The 15,179-nt window shown below is 47.5% G+C and overlaps 1 protein-coding gene across 2 annotated transcripts in view; it reads left to right on the forward strand.

Annotated features, from left to right (window-relative positions):
• The window catches only part of PNPLA7 (patatin like phospholipase domain containing 7), a 116,295-nt gene that overhangs the window by 85,160 nt on the left and 15,956 nt on the right, over positions 1–15,179 (forward strand). For both annotated transcript variants that reach the window (XM_042830550.1, XM_042830551.1), the window contains exons 28-30: positions 6,730–6,846; positions 10,926–10,995; positions 12,892–13,008. In XM_042830550.1, coding sequence (XP_042686484.1) covers positions 6,730–6,846; positions 10,926–10,995; positions 12,892–13,008 — 304 coding nt within the window. The remainder of the gene's footprint in view (positions 1–6,729; positions 6,847–10,925; positions 10,996–12,891; positions 13,009–15,179) is intronic.

Consider the following 15,179-nt stretch of genomic DNA (forward strand, 5'->3'; position numbering starts at 1 on the left):
ACTGTTCAGATTTTGCATTGTTTATATGAAAATCACATTTTAATGTTGGTTTCCTTTTTGAAAGGCAATTCTTAAATCGCATTGAGCTCTGGGTCTGCTTGAATCTTGAGTTTTAGGCTGAACAAGGAGGCATTGCTTGTGCATCAGTACTGTTTGCCTCTTCTAGGTACCTTCCAAGCTATGGAGTGAAGCAGAATTGCTGTATAGCTGTAAGACACCACGTACCTTGTAAGCTAGCTGCTCTGTGGCACTGCAATACACACTGGGAACTGTGCATGTTTGTGCAATGCCAGTGGGAGGGTGGCCGTGGGAGCTGGGCAGTTCACCTCTGTCACTGGGGGAGTGCAGCTCCTGTGCTGTGCTGCAGAGCTGCCTGTGCTGGGAAGTGCCTGAAACATCAGCTGTGACACAGAGCAGTTTGCTGCAATCAGAAGGCTGTGCGATGCGGAGGAGGCTTGAGATTAAGGATATTCAAACCAGTGGTACTGAATTGTTTCAGAGCATTTTAACCTTGTGGTCTTTATTTCCTGAGCATCAGAGCAGCAGTGAGATCGCCCTGCAATGACTCTCCCTGCCTCCAGCAGTCTGTGGCTCACACACTTCTCTCAGCTGCCCTTATGCTTAATGGTCAGGTCGGAGTGCTGGAATTTTCCTCCATGCACTTGTCCAAGGGATGATCGGCTTGCCTGACGTGCCAGGTCTGTCCTGTGTGTGGGGAGGCAGTGCTGCTGTGTGGGCATCTCAGCCATGGGCTTCTGTGGCACTTCCATTATTGCAGCTCCAGCACTCGCTGGCCTCGGCTGTGATCACATTTGCTTTTACCAGAAATGGTGAAATGAAGAAATTTCTGCTATTGATGGACTTCGAAACAAATTGCAAAGCTGAAAGAAGGTTTGCAAAGAGAAGGACAGGCTTTGGCCCAGCGGTGCTTTCCGGCCGTTCAGGTGTTTGTCCCTTGAAACCTGTATTAAGGTTAATGTCCTCTGTTAGAGCAAGTATTTCTCATTATTAATGAAGAATGGATTTCCTTCAGGTTTGTATGATTGTGCTGTCAGGTCTGTGTTTAAACCAGAAATTACAGAAGGGCTTGAGAACAGAACAGCCCGCTCTGCTGGAAGCCTTCTCCCTGCTGGCTGCCTGCTCTGAGCTCCAGCCAGGAAAGTGTTCGTGTGCTACAGTGAAGAAAGCAGTGCAGCCCCCCTCCCTGAGCTCAGATCACAGCTCATTTACAACGTAGTTTGAGGTATTAAATATATAGGTATTGTTATTTTTTGCCAGTGGCTTTTGTGAGTTATTCACAGAATCACAGAATGGCCAGGGTTGGAAGGGACCTCAAGGATCACGAAGCTCCAACCCCCTGCCACACACACGGCCACCAACCTCCACATTTCACAGCAGCCCAGGCTGCCCAGGGCCCCATCCAGCCTGGCCTTGAACACCTCAAGGGATGGACGGGGCATCACAGCCTCTCTGGGCAGCTGTTCCAGCACCTCACCACTCTCTCTCTAAAGAACTTCCCCCTGACATCCAACCTCAATCTTCCCTCCCTCAGCTTCAAACCATTTCCCCTTGTCCTGCTGTTATCTCCCCTTTCAAAGAGTTGATTCCCCTCCTGTTTGTAGGCTCCCTTTAGGTACTGCAGGCTGCAATGAGGTCACCCTCCAGCCTTCTTTTCTCCAGGCTGAACAAGCCCAGCTCCCTCAGCCTGTCTTTGTAGTGGAGGTGCTGCAGCCCCCTGCTCATCTTTGTGGCTCCTCTGGACCCTCTCCAACAGCTCCCTGTCTTTCTTGTACTGGGGGCTCCAGACCTGGATGCAGTGCTGCAGATGGAGCCTCACAAGAGCAGAGTACAGGGGGAATTATTCCCGATTGCATTGTGATGCAGCAGCTGTAGGTTAAGTGAGGAGAGCAACTGCTGTCCCCAGCACCCTACGGGAGCAGGGCAGATCTGCAGAGCACACACACAATATCCAGAAATGAGCAGGCAGAGAAGGGGCTGCTTCCCTTATTGGCAGCTGAGCAGTGCTGCTCTGCAGGGGGGCTTTGAGGAGGGACCCCAGCACTGCGTGCTGCTCCAGTGCTGCTTCTGTGCTGTGCAGCCTGCGAGCTTTTGCTGGTGATTATTGCTGGGCTCTGTGTGTGTCGAACCTCACGGCAGAGAGGCCGCAGCCCAGGGGGGGATTTGAGATGTCTCCGTTGTGATGGATTAGGTAACTCTCGTTGGCTTTCTTCTTTTTTTTACACCATCAAAACAAATGCTGGTATTTGTCCTGCAGTCATTTCTCTTCCCTGGTATTTTTAGAAATGGGCAGATCTGTAGTACTGCACTTTGGGGCTGGGAGAAGGGAATTTTTTAACCAGACGTGTTTTCTGCACCTAATGAAGCAGCAAAGAAATGACTTTATTTGTGCTGTCACAGAGGGGGCTGAGAAGCAGCAGTCAGGTTGGTTGCTGTATAGTGCCTCTGTTTTCCTTCTGTCTCTTTTTTTAAGCAGCAGGACTAAAACTAAACAAACAGGCAGACAAAGCTTTCATGTTAACAGAGTGCTGGGGGTTTATTTATTTTTTTTTTTTTACAGGAGGATATTTCAACATATTCATATTTCATAAAGAATGGAATATTCTGTTGTGGAAAGGAACAGGATTATAGGAATCTGCAGTTAAAAGCTTCCAGCAATGAGAACAGTGTTAAGAATTGCTGGGTAGGATCCTGCAGCCGTTTGCTGTCTGTGGGCTGAGGCTGTGCTTGCACGACAGCTCACATTGATGTAAGCTGGGCTTCCTGAGGTTGCAACTGTACGATGAGCTGACCAGGCCAAATTTAATCACTTTTTTTTTTAACCTTTTGCCATGCTGCTTTGTGGCCAGCCCAGCCCTGGAGCTGTTCCTCCAGCAGCTGGCACGGGAAGGAGGGATGCAGGCCAGGTTGAAGGCAGTATGCATGGCTGGGAGGGGATGGATGCAGCGCCACATGGGGCGGATTTGGCGTGGGACTGCTGCTGGGAGTCAGGGTGAAGCATGAGGAGGGGGTGCAGCAGTGTCCCCCTGGGGTCCACCTTGGGACTGGTGCTCTGCAGCGTCTTGATCAGTGGTACAGGCAGTGGGATCGAAGGCATCCTCAGCAGTGTGCAGATGACGTGGAGGAAGGAAGGGATTCCATTCAGAGGCACCAGGGTGGGGCTGGGGGCTGTGAGGGCGCCTCCAACCCAAACATTGGGTGGTTTTTATTTGTCTTTTGTGAATTCCTTTGCGTGCTACCCTGAGTTACTTTGTGTGCCAGTTCTTCCTGCGCATAACAGCAGCTACAAGGATGGGTCCATGCAAACAAAGGCAGAGCATTAGATGAGAAGGCAAACGCTGAGCTCAGTTGGCAGGAAGAGCAGGCAGAATATTATGGGAAAGATACCTCCTGGCCAGAGGGGTCAAAAAAAGGTGAAGGGAGTGTTGGTTGCTGAGGCGTAGTCCTGATTCATCGCAACAAAATGTACCAGAGGCTAAAGCAACCTCATGTGCACAGAGATCCCTGAAGAAATAAGAACTTAGTTATACATTTTATGTAAATAAATGAGCACATTTTGTCCTTTAAACAGGGCTGAAAAGTTAGAGGATGTGCACTGGCTGTGTGCAGGAGGGGCTGGAGGAGAGCCTGGGCCCCACAGGGGTTTGTTGCTTTTTAACAGCATCTTAAGTGTTATCGACTGGTGGTGAAGGTTTTACTCACTGGGTTTGTCTGCTTGCAAAATCTAAATCAGGACAGACTGCTTTTCCCTTTCTCAGCTGACCATCGTTCCCTCTGTGATTGCCTTTCAGGTGGAATTCTATGTTCCAGACTGCTGATAAAAAGCAGAAATATAAGTTGCTTTTCTGTTGTTGTTAAATCTTAGATTTGTTGTAGTAAGAGGAGCAGGAGGAATCTGTTTTCCACATACCTATAGCTGTGACAGCTCATCTTTACCATTTGGATTGTATTACCTGGGGTGCTGAAATTAACCCCAAACGAAGCATCATCATTTGGGAAATTCAGATCCTGGGTTGCACACAGAATCCAGAACCAATCACTTTGAAAGGTGTTGTTAACCCATCCTGCAGCTGCCTGCAGCTTTTTGCCAGCTAATGGTTGTGCAGGTGGCACAGTAATGTCACAGCATCAGAGCATCTCACCTGGAACTCATTCCCTTTCCTCCTGTCTCCTTTGCTGCACTCCCAGCTGGCTATGGCTTCAAAATGCTCCATTTGGGTTTATTATCTCTTTAAATTTTTTAATAGTTCACCTTTAAATCTGAGCTTCCTCTTTGTCTCTTTCTGCCCTTGGGATGAATCTCTCTCACTATTTGTGTGAGTAACGTTCCCTTGTCTCTTAACTTACTTGTTTTGTGCATTCCATCACTTGTTTCACTGACAGCATGCAGCCCAACCATGAAGAGGGGTGACATGAAATTCTGGATTCCTGCTGTTGTAGTTTAAAATGTTTTTACACTGGCACAGGTTGCCCAAGGAGGCTGTGGATGCCCCATCCCTGCAGGCATTCAAGGCCAGGCTGGATGTGGCTCTGGGCAGCCTGGTCTGGTGTTGGCGACCTGCACACAGCAGGGGTTGGCACTGGGTGAGCACTGTGCTCCTTTGCAACCCGGCCATTCTATGATTCTGTGATAATTTTTCTGCTCCTGCTTTTAATTGTATTACTTGCAACAAATTTTTCCCATACCCTTGTTTTTTTTTTTGTTTGTTTTTTTTTTGTTTGTTTTTTTTTTAATATCTGAGTGAAAAAAAAAGCCCTGGGGTTACCCTGGTATGGACACCAGTTTGTAACCATCCTGCACCAAAGAGCAAACTAGGCAGAGGTCACAGTCTTTTTGCCTATTCTCACCTGTTTCTTGTTGTTCCACTCTTTCCCTGTCTCTCCCTTGCTGAAATTCCTTACCTATGGGGGAGCTTTTAAAAGTCCCTCCCAGTGGGAGCCGTTCCAAAGGGCTGTGTTCATCTGGAGGATGGTCGGTGCAGTGGGTGCAGCTGTTCTCAGGTGGCAGAGGGGGGTGGATGGCAGCAGCAGCTCTCATTTGTGAGAATATTAAGAAATAGTCGTTAATTAGAAAGCTTTTGTTCATGTACAAAATTACTGCAAGCCTTAACTGCAGGTAAAATATAGAGACTGTGCCATATATAGGTCATTTGCAACAAGGATAGCCTGCTGTGTGCTGCACCCTTTGGAGACACCCTTCTTCGGTATTAAATAATGGAGTTTTTGCAAATTCTTCTTTCCTGGAACTCAATGCTCTGAGCACCACCAGAGGCCAAATCCCCATTTTAAGTACCAATCCAATTCCACGTGACCCTTAGGCTGGGGTGGGACGTGCAGTTTGGATGCACCCTGTCATCCCCCTGTGTGAGCAATGCTAACGGGTTGCTCCTTGGCCCCGTGCTGAGGCTCTCAGCTTCTCCCACATCTTCTCTTTGTGTACTTGCTTTTCCAGATTCTTTTTCCCCTTTATTGTGCATGGCTGTGTTTCCTCTGGGTAGATAGATCATATATGCTTAAAAGCAGCTGGGCACAGCAATGTGGGCTAATCCTTCACATCACTGCTAGAATAAAGCAAGCACCAGACGTTGATTGCAGAGCTTTAAATAGATGCAGGTTTTTAGAGGCTTCTTCATGCTGTGGGGGTCTAGCTGTGTATGCTGCCCATGTCTGCCAATGTTTGTTAAACTGCAGAGCAACTTGGAGGATAAAATATTTCATCTAATATAAATGTTTATTTTTTCTAGTGAGGCCTTATTTGATTATAAAAGAGTAAATTCATAGAATCATAGAATGGCCTGGGTTGAAAAGGAGGACAGTGGTCATCCAGTTCCAAGCCCCTGCTATGTGCAGGGTTGCTAACCAGCAGCCCAGGCTGCCCAGAGCCACATCCAGCCTGGGGGATTCCTCGTGGTTTGTTTTTGTCTTCAGTTGTGTGTTAACTGAATCTGGTGTGTGTTCAGACACAGCATTTCGTTGGGCTTTATCAGATGCTGAGTTCCATAGCATGGTTACAGGAGTGATGTGGCCATAATGCTGGTTGGGTTATCAATTGCGTTGAAATCATTTCATCTGTAGGTTAGTGTGTGGTTGTGCCACATCTGAAATGGAGAGGAGGGGAAGAAAAGGAAGAGGAAACCATGAGAGCTGAATTACAGCATGTGTGTTGGAAGAGACACAGTTGCCAGTGCCTGCCCACTGTTGTGGTACAGTGGTGTGTGCAGTGCTTGAGGAAACCAATGGGATCTGTATCTGACCTGTATTACTGATGGATGGGTTTCCTTTCCATGCAGGCAAATTGTGTACATTAGGGTAGATCCTAAACACACTGTAGCTTCAACTCAGAAGGGAGATAATCAATAATTTATTTCTATTATTAAAATAATTTGTACCATTTGTGTGTATTTGTTAATGGGCCCATGGAGTTGGAGTCCAGTTTGGATTTCCTGGTAGAAGGGACAAATGCACAGTCCTCTGTAGCCTCACTGCAAGCCAGTGCAGAGCTTGGTGCCTTTTGGTGTGCGTTTATGATGCTGTACAGGGATTTATTGGTCGTGGATTTGTAGTTGTTTTTCTGTCCCCTTGATGACTTTTGCACAGCAGTAGCAATGCTTCCCACACGTCTGCTGTAGAGTCTGGAATGTGCCCTCTCTCAACTTGCATGTGAATGGTATGAATTACTTGAAATGTTTTTTGTTTTTTTTTTCTTTTTAGGTTATGAATTCAGTGTTTAAGACTATTGTAGACTTGACGTATCCAATAACCTCAATGTTTTCTGGAGCAACTTTTAACAAAAGCATCAGCAACATCTTCAAGGATAAACAGATTGAGGTAGGTTGCTTGCTGTACTGTGCACACATGTATGTGGCTGCACTGCATTCTGCTGTGAGAAATGTCTTTTGTCCATTCTAGTTTTAGGTACAGGGCTGTGTGATGCTGGAGAACACACTGCAACCAGGAATGTCATGTTATGGTGGATGTTCATTCATCTTGGTGAATTTAGGAATACACAAGAGGAATAGTTTCTCTACTCCTGTTTGACAGAGGGACCCGTTTGGCTGAGAGCAAAAGTTCAGTTGTCCCTGGAGTCAAATTGCCGAGATGGTTTCATAATTGGGCTATGGAATGTGACTCTGAGAGACCCTTACAGCACCTTACAGAAGAATGCTGTTAACAGGACAGCAATGGCTTCATGCTCTGTTGGTTTTTTAAGACTGTGGGCTTATGAACAGCCTGTTGAAAGCTGAGATAACATCCAGGCTTTCCCTGTTCCACACACAGTGCTGTAATCGCCGGGTGCTGTGTGCTCTGTCTGAGCTGACACCCTGTGCACAGTCCTGCTTCCCTCCAGCTGCAGCTTGTGAAGTCAGTTATCAGTGGTTGTTTCTCCACCACTGGGCTCGCAGGAGATTTGGGTACCTTGCAGTCTTACCTCAGTACAGTCTTAACCACATTATTCCTGTGTTTGGAATCCTTGTGATAAAAGATTCATAAATATATTTAAAATACACTGACAATTTGCTGCATAATCTGAAACATTCCGTACGTAAGTGCAAGGATGAAAGTAAATGATTAATCATCACATGGGCTTAAAATAGTGTTGTGCTGTGCAGGTTTTAGTGATAAGACCCGAGACTGGCATTATTTTTGTTGTTACTTGGATGGCAGCAGCCATCCTGCTAGCTCTCCAGCCGTGCACATCCCTTCCTGGAGCACTCCAGCTTCTATATTTGGTTTCAGCAGTGCCTGATAGGAAAACCAGAGCGTCGGGTGACTACAGCAGCTCTGTCTGTCCGGTTCGATGCAGCGGAGGAGCTGCAGAGCATTGAGATCTTCATGGTGGTGCTGAGCTCTGCCTTCTCCCAGTTAACCTGGTGTGCATTATGGCATGGTGTGCTGCAGTGTGAGCCGTGGGGCTCTGGAGGAGCCGTGGAGCACTGAGGAGAAGTGAATGGCAAAAGGAGGAATGCCTCCTGAGCTTGGCTGGTTCTTGCTCCCCGTGGTTTACTACCATCGTTGCAGTCAATTTGTTGTACTTGCCTTTGAGGTGCAGTGATTTCTTCCCTACCTTATGATTTTTATGTATTACAGCTGTAATTCTGTGATTTGTCCTAACCTTGTGGTCATAGGAAGGGAAGTTTGTCCAAGAGGAATCCAGCTCTGAGGCATACATAGCATCACCTCTGAGTGCAGTGCCACAGGGCAAACCCTTCAGGCTGTGACCGTGGATGTCTTCCAGCTGATAGAGGGAGATGTGTGCCCCTGCAAGGAAGGAGGCATTTACCTCTAAATTGCAATTCATACTGTCAGTGCTGGTTAGCCAGGCACATCAGTGGAAAGACAGAAGCTGAAAGCTGCCTAAGTGTAAAGGGTAATTTATAAAACGACAAAAACTAAATTAAAAAGCATTAAGCATTGAAGAAATGTGTTCTTAAGCATTATTTTAAGGTGTCCCAGACTCCAAATTTCTGTACTTCTTCAATAGTTGGAGTGTTTCTGATGATTTCCAACCAGAAATAAACATTAGCAAGAGTTGATTACAGCCCTAGCAACCTAGGTTCTGCTTGGTGCTTGGCTCCATCCCAGCCGTGTTCTTGTTGGACACAGCAGAACCTGAGAAGTTTCTGCCCATAGAGATATGTTGGGTGCTGACCCTTGTGCCCTGGTAAGAGCTTAGAATTAAGAAGTGGAGCCTTTTCACTTATCCTGCACTGAGGTGCATCCTGCATTTCTCCCGCATGCCCTCATCTCTACTCCACATTACGGCCAGGGCATGTAACCTCTTACACAGAACTGTTATTTCTGTCATTGAAAGGGAGGTTTTCATTTTCTCCAGCACTTGCTCTCTCTCAGCTCTTGTTAATAGATGTCTTGGGATCCCAGCAGAGCTGTCTGTGGAGCCCTGGTTACAGCAGCCCCCATGGTTGCCACTAGAGGTGTCAGCCAAAGGCTCTGGAAGAAGAGACCAGAAACTGTCAGGAAAGCACAAACAGAAAGCCAGGCAGGGCCCACGAAAGATATAAGCAAAGTACACAGCTACTGTTACTCTGAAACTACCCACCCCTGGTGGAGGGAGGCAGTCTTTGCTGTGGTAAGAGTGCTGACATCTGCAGGAGATGCTCCTCATCTGCCATTGAAACAAGTCATGCAGAAGCCCGGCATCCAGGCAGGCTGCAGGGTGCTGGTGGTGGGATAGGAATCATCCTTTCACGTAGGGACCCAGAAGCTTCACTTGAAGAGCAACAAGCTCTCTAGCCTCAATTCAGAGCCTTAGCTCTTCAGCTGCTAGCTGCAGTGTTCCTTTGGGAAGAGTTGAGGTGTCAAATTGAAGCGCGTACGGCAGAGCTCTGTGGGGTCTTCTCCTTGGACACCTTCCAAAGCTTCTGGATGTGGTCTGGGCCCCATCTCTGGGTGTCTGTGCTGGGGCAGGTGGGACCAGGTGGACCCAGAGGTGCCTCCAGCCTCAGCCATGCTGTGGTTTTGTGCAGCAGGGTACCTGGCTCTGGGGCTTTTGTCCCTCATGCCAGGCACACGGAATGCTCTTGCAGACCATCTCAGCTGCAGGCTCAGGTCTGAGGAATCAGGAAAGCAAGTTTTCCTCAAGTCTTGTTTCAGAATTGGATAGTGTTCCTTCTCCTGAACAAATGAAGCTGTGTAAGAAATGCCAACGTTATGACTGCATGATAGGTCTTGGTTTCATCTCCTTCATGCAGGCGTTTGCATGAATATGGAAGGAGGCGTAACATAGGCTTCTTTCCCTGTTCCTGTATCTTTGCTTAAAATGCTCTGAGGTCTGTGATCATCAGAATATCTTCAGTGTGGAGAGGTCCCCCAATGCTCTTGTAGCCACACTTTGTGCATCCTGCCTCCCATGGCATTTGCAGCAGATGGGTTGTAATACTTGAGCAGCATCTGCTAGTCCTGCCCAGTTCCAGCGTCTTTGCAGAGCTGCTTGAGGGAGTGAACTCACCAGGAGAAGGAAAAAAACCAAACACAACAAAATTGCTTGACAGTTGAGCCTTTCCTCTGGGACAGCACCAAAACATGCACCACAAATACCAAAGAGGGAGCACTGCTCAGCTTGTACTGATAGCTGCAGTCCAAACCCTTGCTTGGCTTTGGTTCCATTGAAGCTGTGCCAGAGGAGGCTCAGTGCTGTGGTCTGAGAGCAGGAAGCTGCCCTCCCATTCAGGTTTCCCAGCAGTGAGATATGAGCACAAGCATAAAAACCAATGAGAGCTCACCTCCAAGGAACAAAGCTTGTTGATTTTTGTCTTGCCTGTGTTTAATAAACGTGTGAAGGACTTGGCTAGGCCATTCTTTTCATGTGTTATCCTGTTTATTAGGTAGGTTATGCTCCACACTTTGCTGCTATTTTACCCTGCAATATCTCAAGAAACTTCTGGGGTCATCTTGAAGATCAGCCTTGCAGGATGTTCCTGTAGGTCATGCTGCAAGCTTAGTGCTGCCTTGGACTCCAGGCAGCTCTGGGTCTCAGCAGTACTGCTCTGCATCCTCTGCTGAAATGTCCCCTTGCTTCACCACCATGCAGTACAACTTGCAAGCCATGTAGTCTGGAAGAAGATTGCTCAGAGGACCCAGTCTTATGTCCTGAACCTCTTTTTGTCTCTTGGGTTCTGGGATTTCAGGAAGTGAAGTGTGGAAGATAGTGAAAAATACTTGGTCCAGAAGGAAAAAAAATGTTTTTTTTCTGCTTTGGTTCTGCATGAGGTATTTGAGTAGGAAACAAACTGATGAGCGTAAGCACAGCACTGATGGGGTTTCTCCAGACATTTGTCTCAGCTCTGTCAGGATACCAACGCTGTCACTTTGGTTTCTGTGTTAGGCACTGGTTTTAGTTTACGTGCAGAGGTGCAGATTCAGTGACATTAGGCTCTCCTGTGTTGCAGGATCTGTGGATTCCTTACTTCACGATCACAACTGACATCACTGCCTCAGCAATGAGGGTCCACACTGATGGTGAGTGTGCAGGCAGCTGCTCCTGCTGCAGTGTGTGGGAATGGTGGGGCACTTCAGCATCAGCCCTTGCCCCTGCAGCTCTCTGCCCCTTTACATTTTTCTTTCCTTTTGTTTCTCCCTCCTCTGTTATTTGCTGAGCACCAAACTGTGGTTGTACACATAACAAGGAACAGAGCTGTGGGGAAGAAATGAACTGAGATGCTGAATTCACTGTTTAGAGAGCAAATGGGTCCGCTGGTGCCATTCTGTGTCCTTAAAACATTCTGTGAAGTGCAGGTGTATTAACAATAAATCGGAATGAATGCAACCAAAGCAATTTAAGATTCAAATTCTCCATAAATGAAGATGTATTCCCAATAAAGAGGCCTCCGGTGCCTGAAGCAGAAGCTGGGTTAGGCTGTCGTTTGTGTCCAGTCCTCTTTATTTCTCTGGTGGAAAATTAATTCAGTTTACAGTGACTAACCAGAGGAGAAAGATCTGAGCTGTCTGCTCTGCTGTCAGGATATGGTGGCAGCCCTGTGGGATATTTGCTTTAGCTTTTGTCTGGCTATTTAGGGTAATGGTGCAGTGAGTCAGGCATCAGTGAAGATGCTTCAAGCCTTCCAGGTGCCCCAGATATTTCTGTGGGTAGAGGAGAGGTTTCTGCTGCCACGTCTGTGATGTTCTATCTTTTGTGCTGGCTGCCCTTCAGTAGGGTTGTCCCTTCCTGCAGCCCAGATGTTGGCCACGGAGCCATGAAACCACACTGAACCCTGGGGCATTGGCAGCGAAGGACAACCAAGGGGGGCTAAGAGGGGCTAACCCAAGGGGGCTGAGGCACACAGGAGGGGGTTTACCTTCTGTAGAGGTTATTCTTTTCCAGTTCCACAGCAGGTTAGGCCAGTGAAGTTCCAACTCACCTAAAGCTGCTGCTAATAAGACACAAGGCTGACAGTATTGACCTGTGCTAAGCAGTAGGAATGCTTGGGTTATAATTAGAGCAAGAACCATTATGTATTTTAAAAAAACAAAAAGTCAATTGCTGGTTTACTGGGAAGAGTTGTTTGTTTGAAACACTGAGTAGTTAATTACTGAGAAGTGAGCCAACACTTCAGTTCTTGTTTATTTTTGATATTTTAAAGCTTCAGCTCTCAGACACGACTCAAGCATCTTTGGAAATGCAGCATCATCCAAATTCAGCTGTTGCAAATGTTATGAAGAGAAATCAGTAAATAAGAACCTTAAAGCAGAATGTCTTACAGGAAACAGAGCCAATCAATTTCTACTTGATTAAGCTTTGTTTATAACAGCTTAAAAGATGTCAACTTTCTTCTTTACAGCACTGTTAACAGAAATGTGCTCAGCAAAGATAAGATCTGAACCTGGTGCCAATACGTGGTGGTGAAATGGAGATGTTTGCTTCTTGCAGAGCAGGGCAAGCAGAATTCCTGGGCTTCTGCAATCCGTATTTTTTATGTTCAGCTGCTGCTGAAAGCCTGTTTTCTGTGTATCTTTGTGGAACATAATGGCTTTAGCTGCACTTAATCTACTTATTCTTCCTATTCCTTTCTCCCTGGGAGAAGCCTTTTCCTTTCCTTACCAGTGTAAGCTCAACAAAGCACTAAAGATGATCCCTGCAGTCAGGCATATGCTGACATCTCCTTACAGACCATGAATACGAGACATGTCCTTAAAGCCCTGTTTCCTAAGGCTTTTGCCTGGCCGTGGGTCCAAATGGCCTTTCTTTATTTTTTTCCTAGCCGGTATTATGGTATAAAATATAATAAACTGCTTTAATCACATCCTAACAGTATTCTCAGGAGCACCTCCATCTTCCGATCCTTGTAGTGAGTGTCAAGGCCGGCCCCAGCTCTGGCAGCACATGAGTGCTGTTGCTGCTCCGTTTCTCTCCTGCAGGCTCTCTGTGGAGGTACATCCGTGCCAGCATGACTCTCTCTGGGTACATGCCCCCGCTCTGCGACCCGAAGGACGGGCACCTCCTGATGGATGGGGGTTACGTCAACAACCTGCCTGGTAGGTGCCCACGTGGGGTGGGGGAGGCTGCTGAGCACACTGCAGCCTGCAGGACTGTTTCTCTCGTTGTTGCTTTCCAAAAAAAGCAGCAAGGATCAACACTGCAGCCACCTTTAATCTCATGGTGGTTACCAGCAGTCGCTGTTTGCTTTCCTAGGTGTTTGTGTTACTGTGGCTTTATTAAGGCTGTTCCCTATTATGGACTATTTCCTGATACTCATATGCCAAAAACATAATTCCAAGCTCATTTTGAATTTATTATAGTGCTCACTGCAAGGAGAGAGCAGAAATTAACTCAGGCATGTAGTCCTTGTTCCTTTTCAAAAAGTATCACATGAATAGCAATTGATTCTGAGAAAGCAAGAGTATTAATTGCTTGCTATTCAGCCTGGTGACTGTACTGGTAGAACATGCTGCATCAGAGCACTCGCTGGAGGACTGTTGGAAGTAAATGGTTGTTGGTATTGAAAGCAGCCAAGTAACATTATTTTTTCTTTATTGTCCAGCTGTGTGTTTTAACTGTAATGTAGCCGTAGAATTGAAACAGTATTTCAGTGGTTTTGTTAAATCAGATGCCAGTGTGTGTCTTGGAGGAGCTGGCGGGATGCATGAGCTGTGGAGCGGGGGCAGCCCCATGCCAGCGTGCGGCTCCTGCACCAGATGTCAGCTTTGTCCTTGCTGCCAGAGGGGGTGGGGATGGTGGCTGAGCTGTGTGCCCAGAGCCTGAGAGGTTTTGCTGGTCTTGGTTAGATGGAATCATCAAGGTTGGAAGAGATCGTCAAGTCCAACCGTCACCCAATCCCCACCATGCCCACTGACCGTGTCCCTCAGTGCCACATCCATGAACGCCTCCAGAGACAGAGACTCCACCGCTCCCTGGGCAGCTGTGCCAGTGCCTGGCTGCTCTTTCAGGGAAGAAATGTTTCCTAACACCCAACCTGAACCTTCCCTGGCACAACGTGAGGCCATCATCTCTCGTCCTATCGCTGTTACCTGGGAGCAGACACCAACCCCACCTCACACAGCCTCCTGTCAGCAGTAGCAGAGCACTGCCATCTCCCCTGAGCTCCCCTTCCCCACGCTGACCCATCCCAGCTCCCTCAGCCTCTCCCCATCACACCTGTGCTCCAGACCCCTCACAGCTCCATCCCATCTCTGGACACGCTGCAGGGCCTCCATGTCTGCACTGCAGTGAGGGCCCAGCACCGAGCACAGCGCTGAGCTGCGGCCCCACCAGTGCCGTACAGAGGGACGATGCCCTCCTGCTCCTGCTGGCTGCACTGCAGCTGACACAAGGCAGGCTGCCGTGGGTCTTCTTGGCCACCTGGGCACACTGCTGCTCACCTGCTGCCGCTGTCAGCTCATACCCACAGATCCTTTTCCTCCGTGCAGCTTGCCAGCCGCTCTGCCCCAGTCCTGTAGTGCAGCATGGGGCTGTTCTGTCCAAAGCGCAGCGCTCGGCACCTGCTCTTGTTGAAGCTCATACAACTGCATTATTCTGCTCCCCATCTCTGCCTTTCAGTTCAGGGGAGTGAGTGCCCTGAGGATGGATAGCTGCTGGCGTGGGGCAGAGGTAGAACTGGGGTGTAGGACAGCTGATGTGGAGCGAGAGTGGAACCCAGAATGGACCAAGTTGTGTGAATTCACTTGTGCTTAGTTGGGGTGCATTCTATGGCAGGGCTGTTGTCATGGTCGGGAAGCACTGGAAGGTAAGGTGAGTCATGAAGGCAACCATGATAGGAGAGATGTGTGGTGTTGTTGCATTTTGTGTACAGATCAGAGGAAATCCAAGTTAGAGACTACATCTGAGCATCCTAAATCTTTTAGGTGTTCAAACCCAACCTACATTTTCTGATCAGGGCGGTGTTTGCCTAAAAAACAGAAATAGAAATAACACAGAGTGGACCCCCACAGTTTTCCACTGACTTTGCTGTGTGTGACTGTAAGCAAAAGCATGAATTGCAAATTGAGATGCTGTTTCCACCTGTACATATTGGAAAGTGCACAAAGTGTATTTGCAAGTGACACAAAGAGGAAAAGATACAATAGACTGAACCAGCCCAGTAATATAAATCCAAGTTACAGAACAGATCTGATTAAAATGTGTATCTAAATTAAGCATATAAATTGGCTCTTCAAAGCTGTGGTTTTCCTACGCATAACTATTCTCG

Source organism: Centrocercus urophasianus, unplaced genomic scaffold (assembly GCF_019232065.1).
Source record: "Centrocercus urophasianus isolate 14NV4802_14NV808 unplaced genomic scaffold, USGS_Curo_1.0 seq_34, whole genome shotgun sequence".
In the NCBI taxonomy this organism is placed as follows: Eukaryota; Metazoa; Chordata; class Aves; order Galliformes; family Phasianidae; genus Centrocercus; species Centrocercus urophasianus.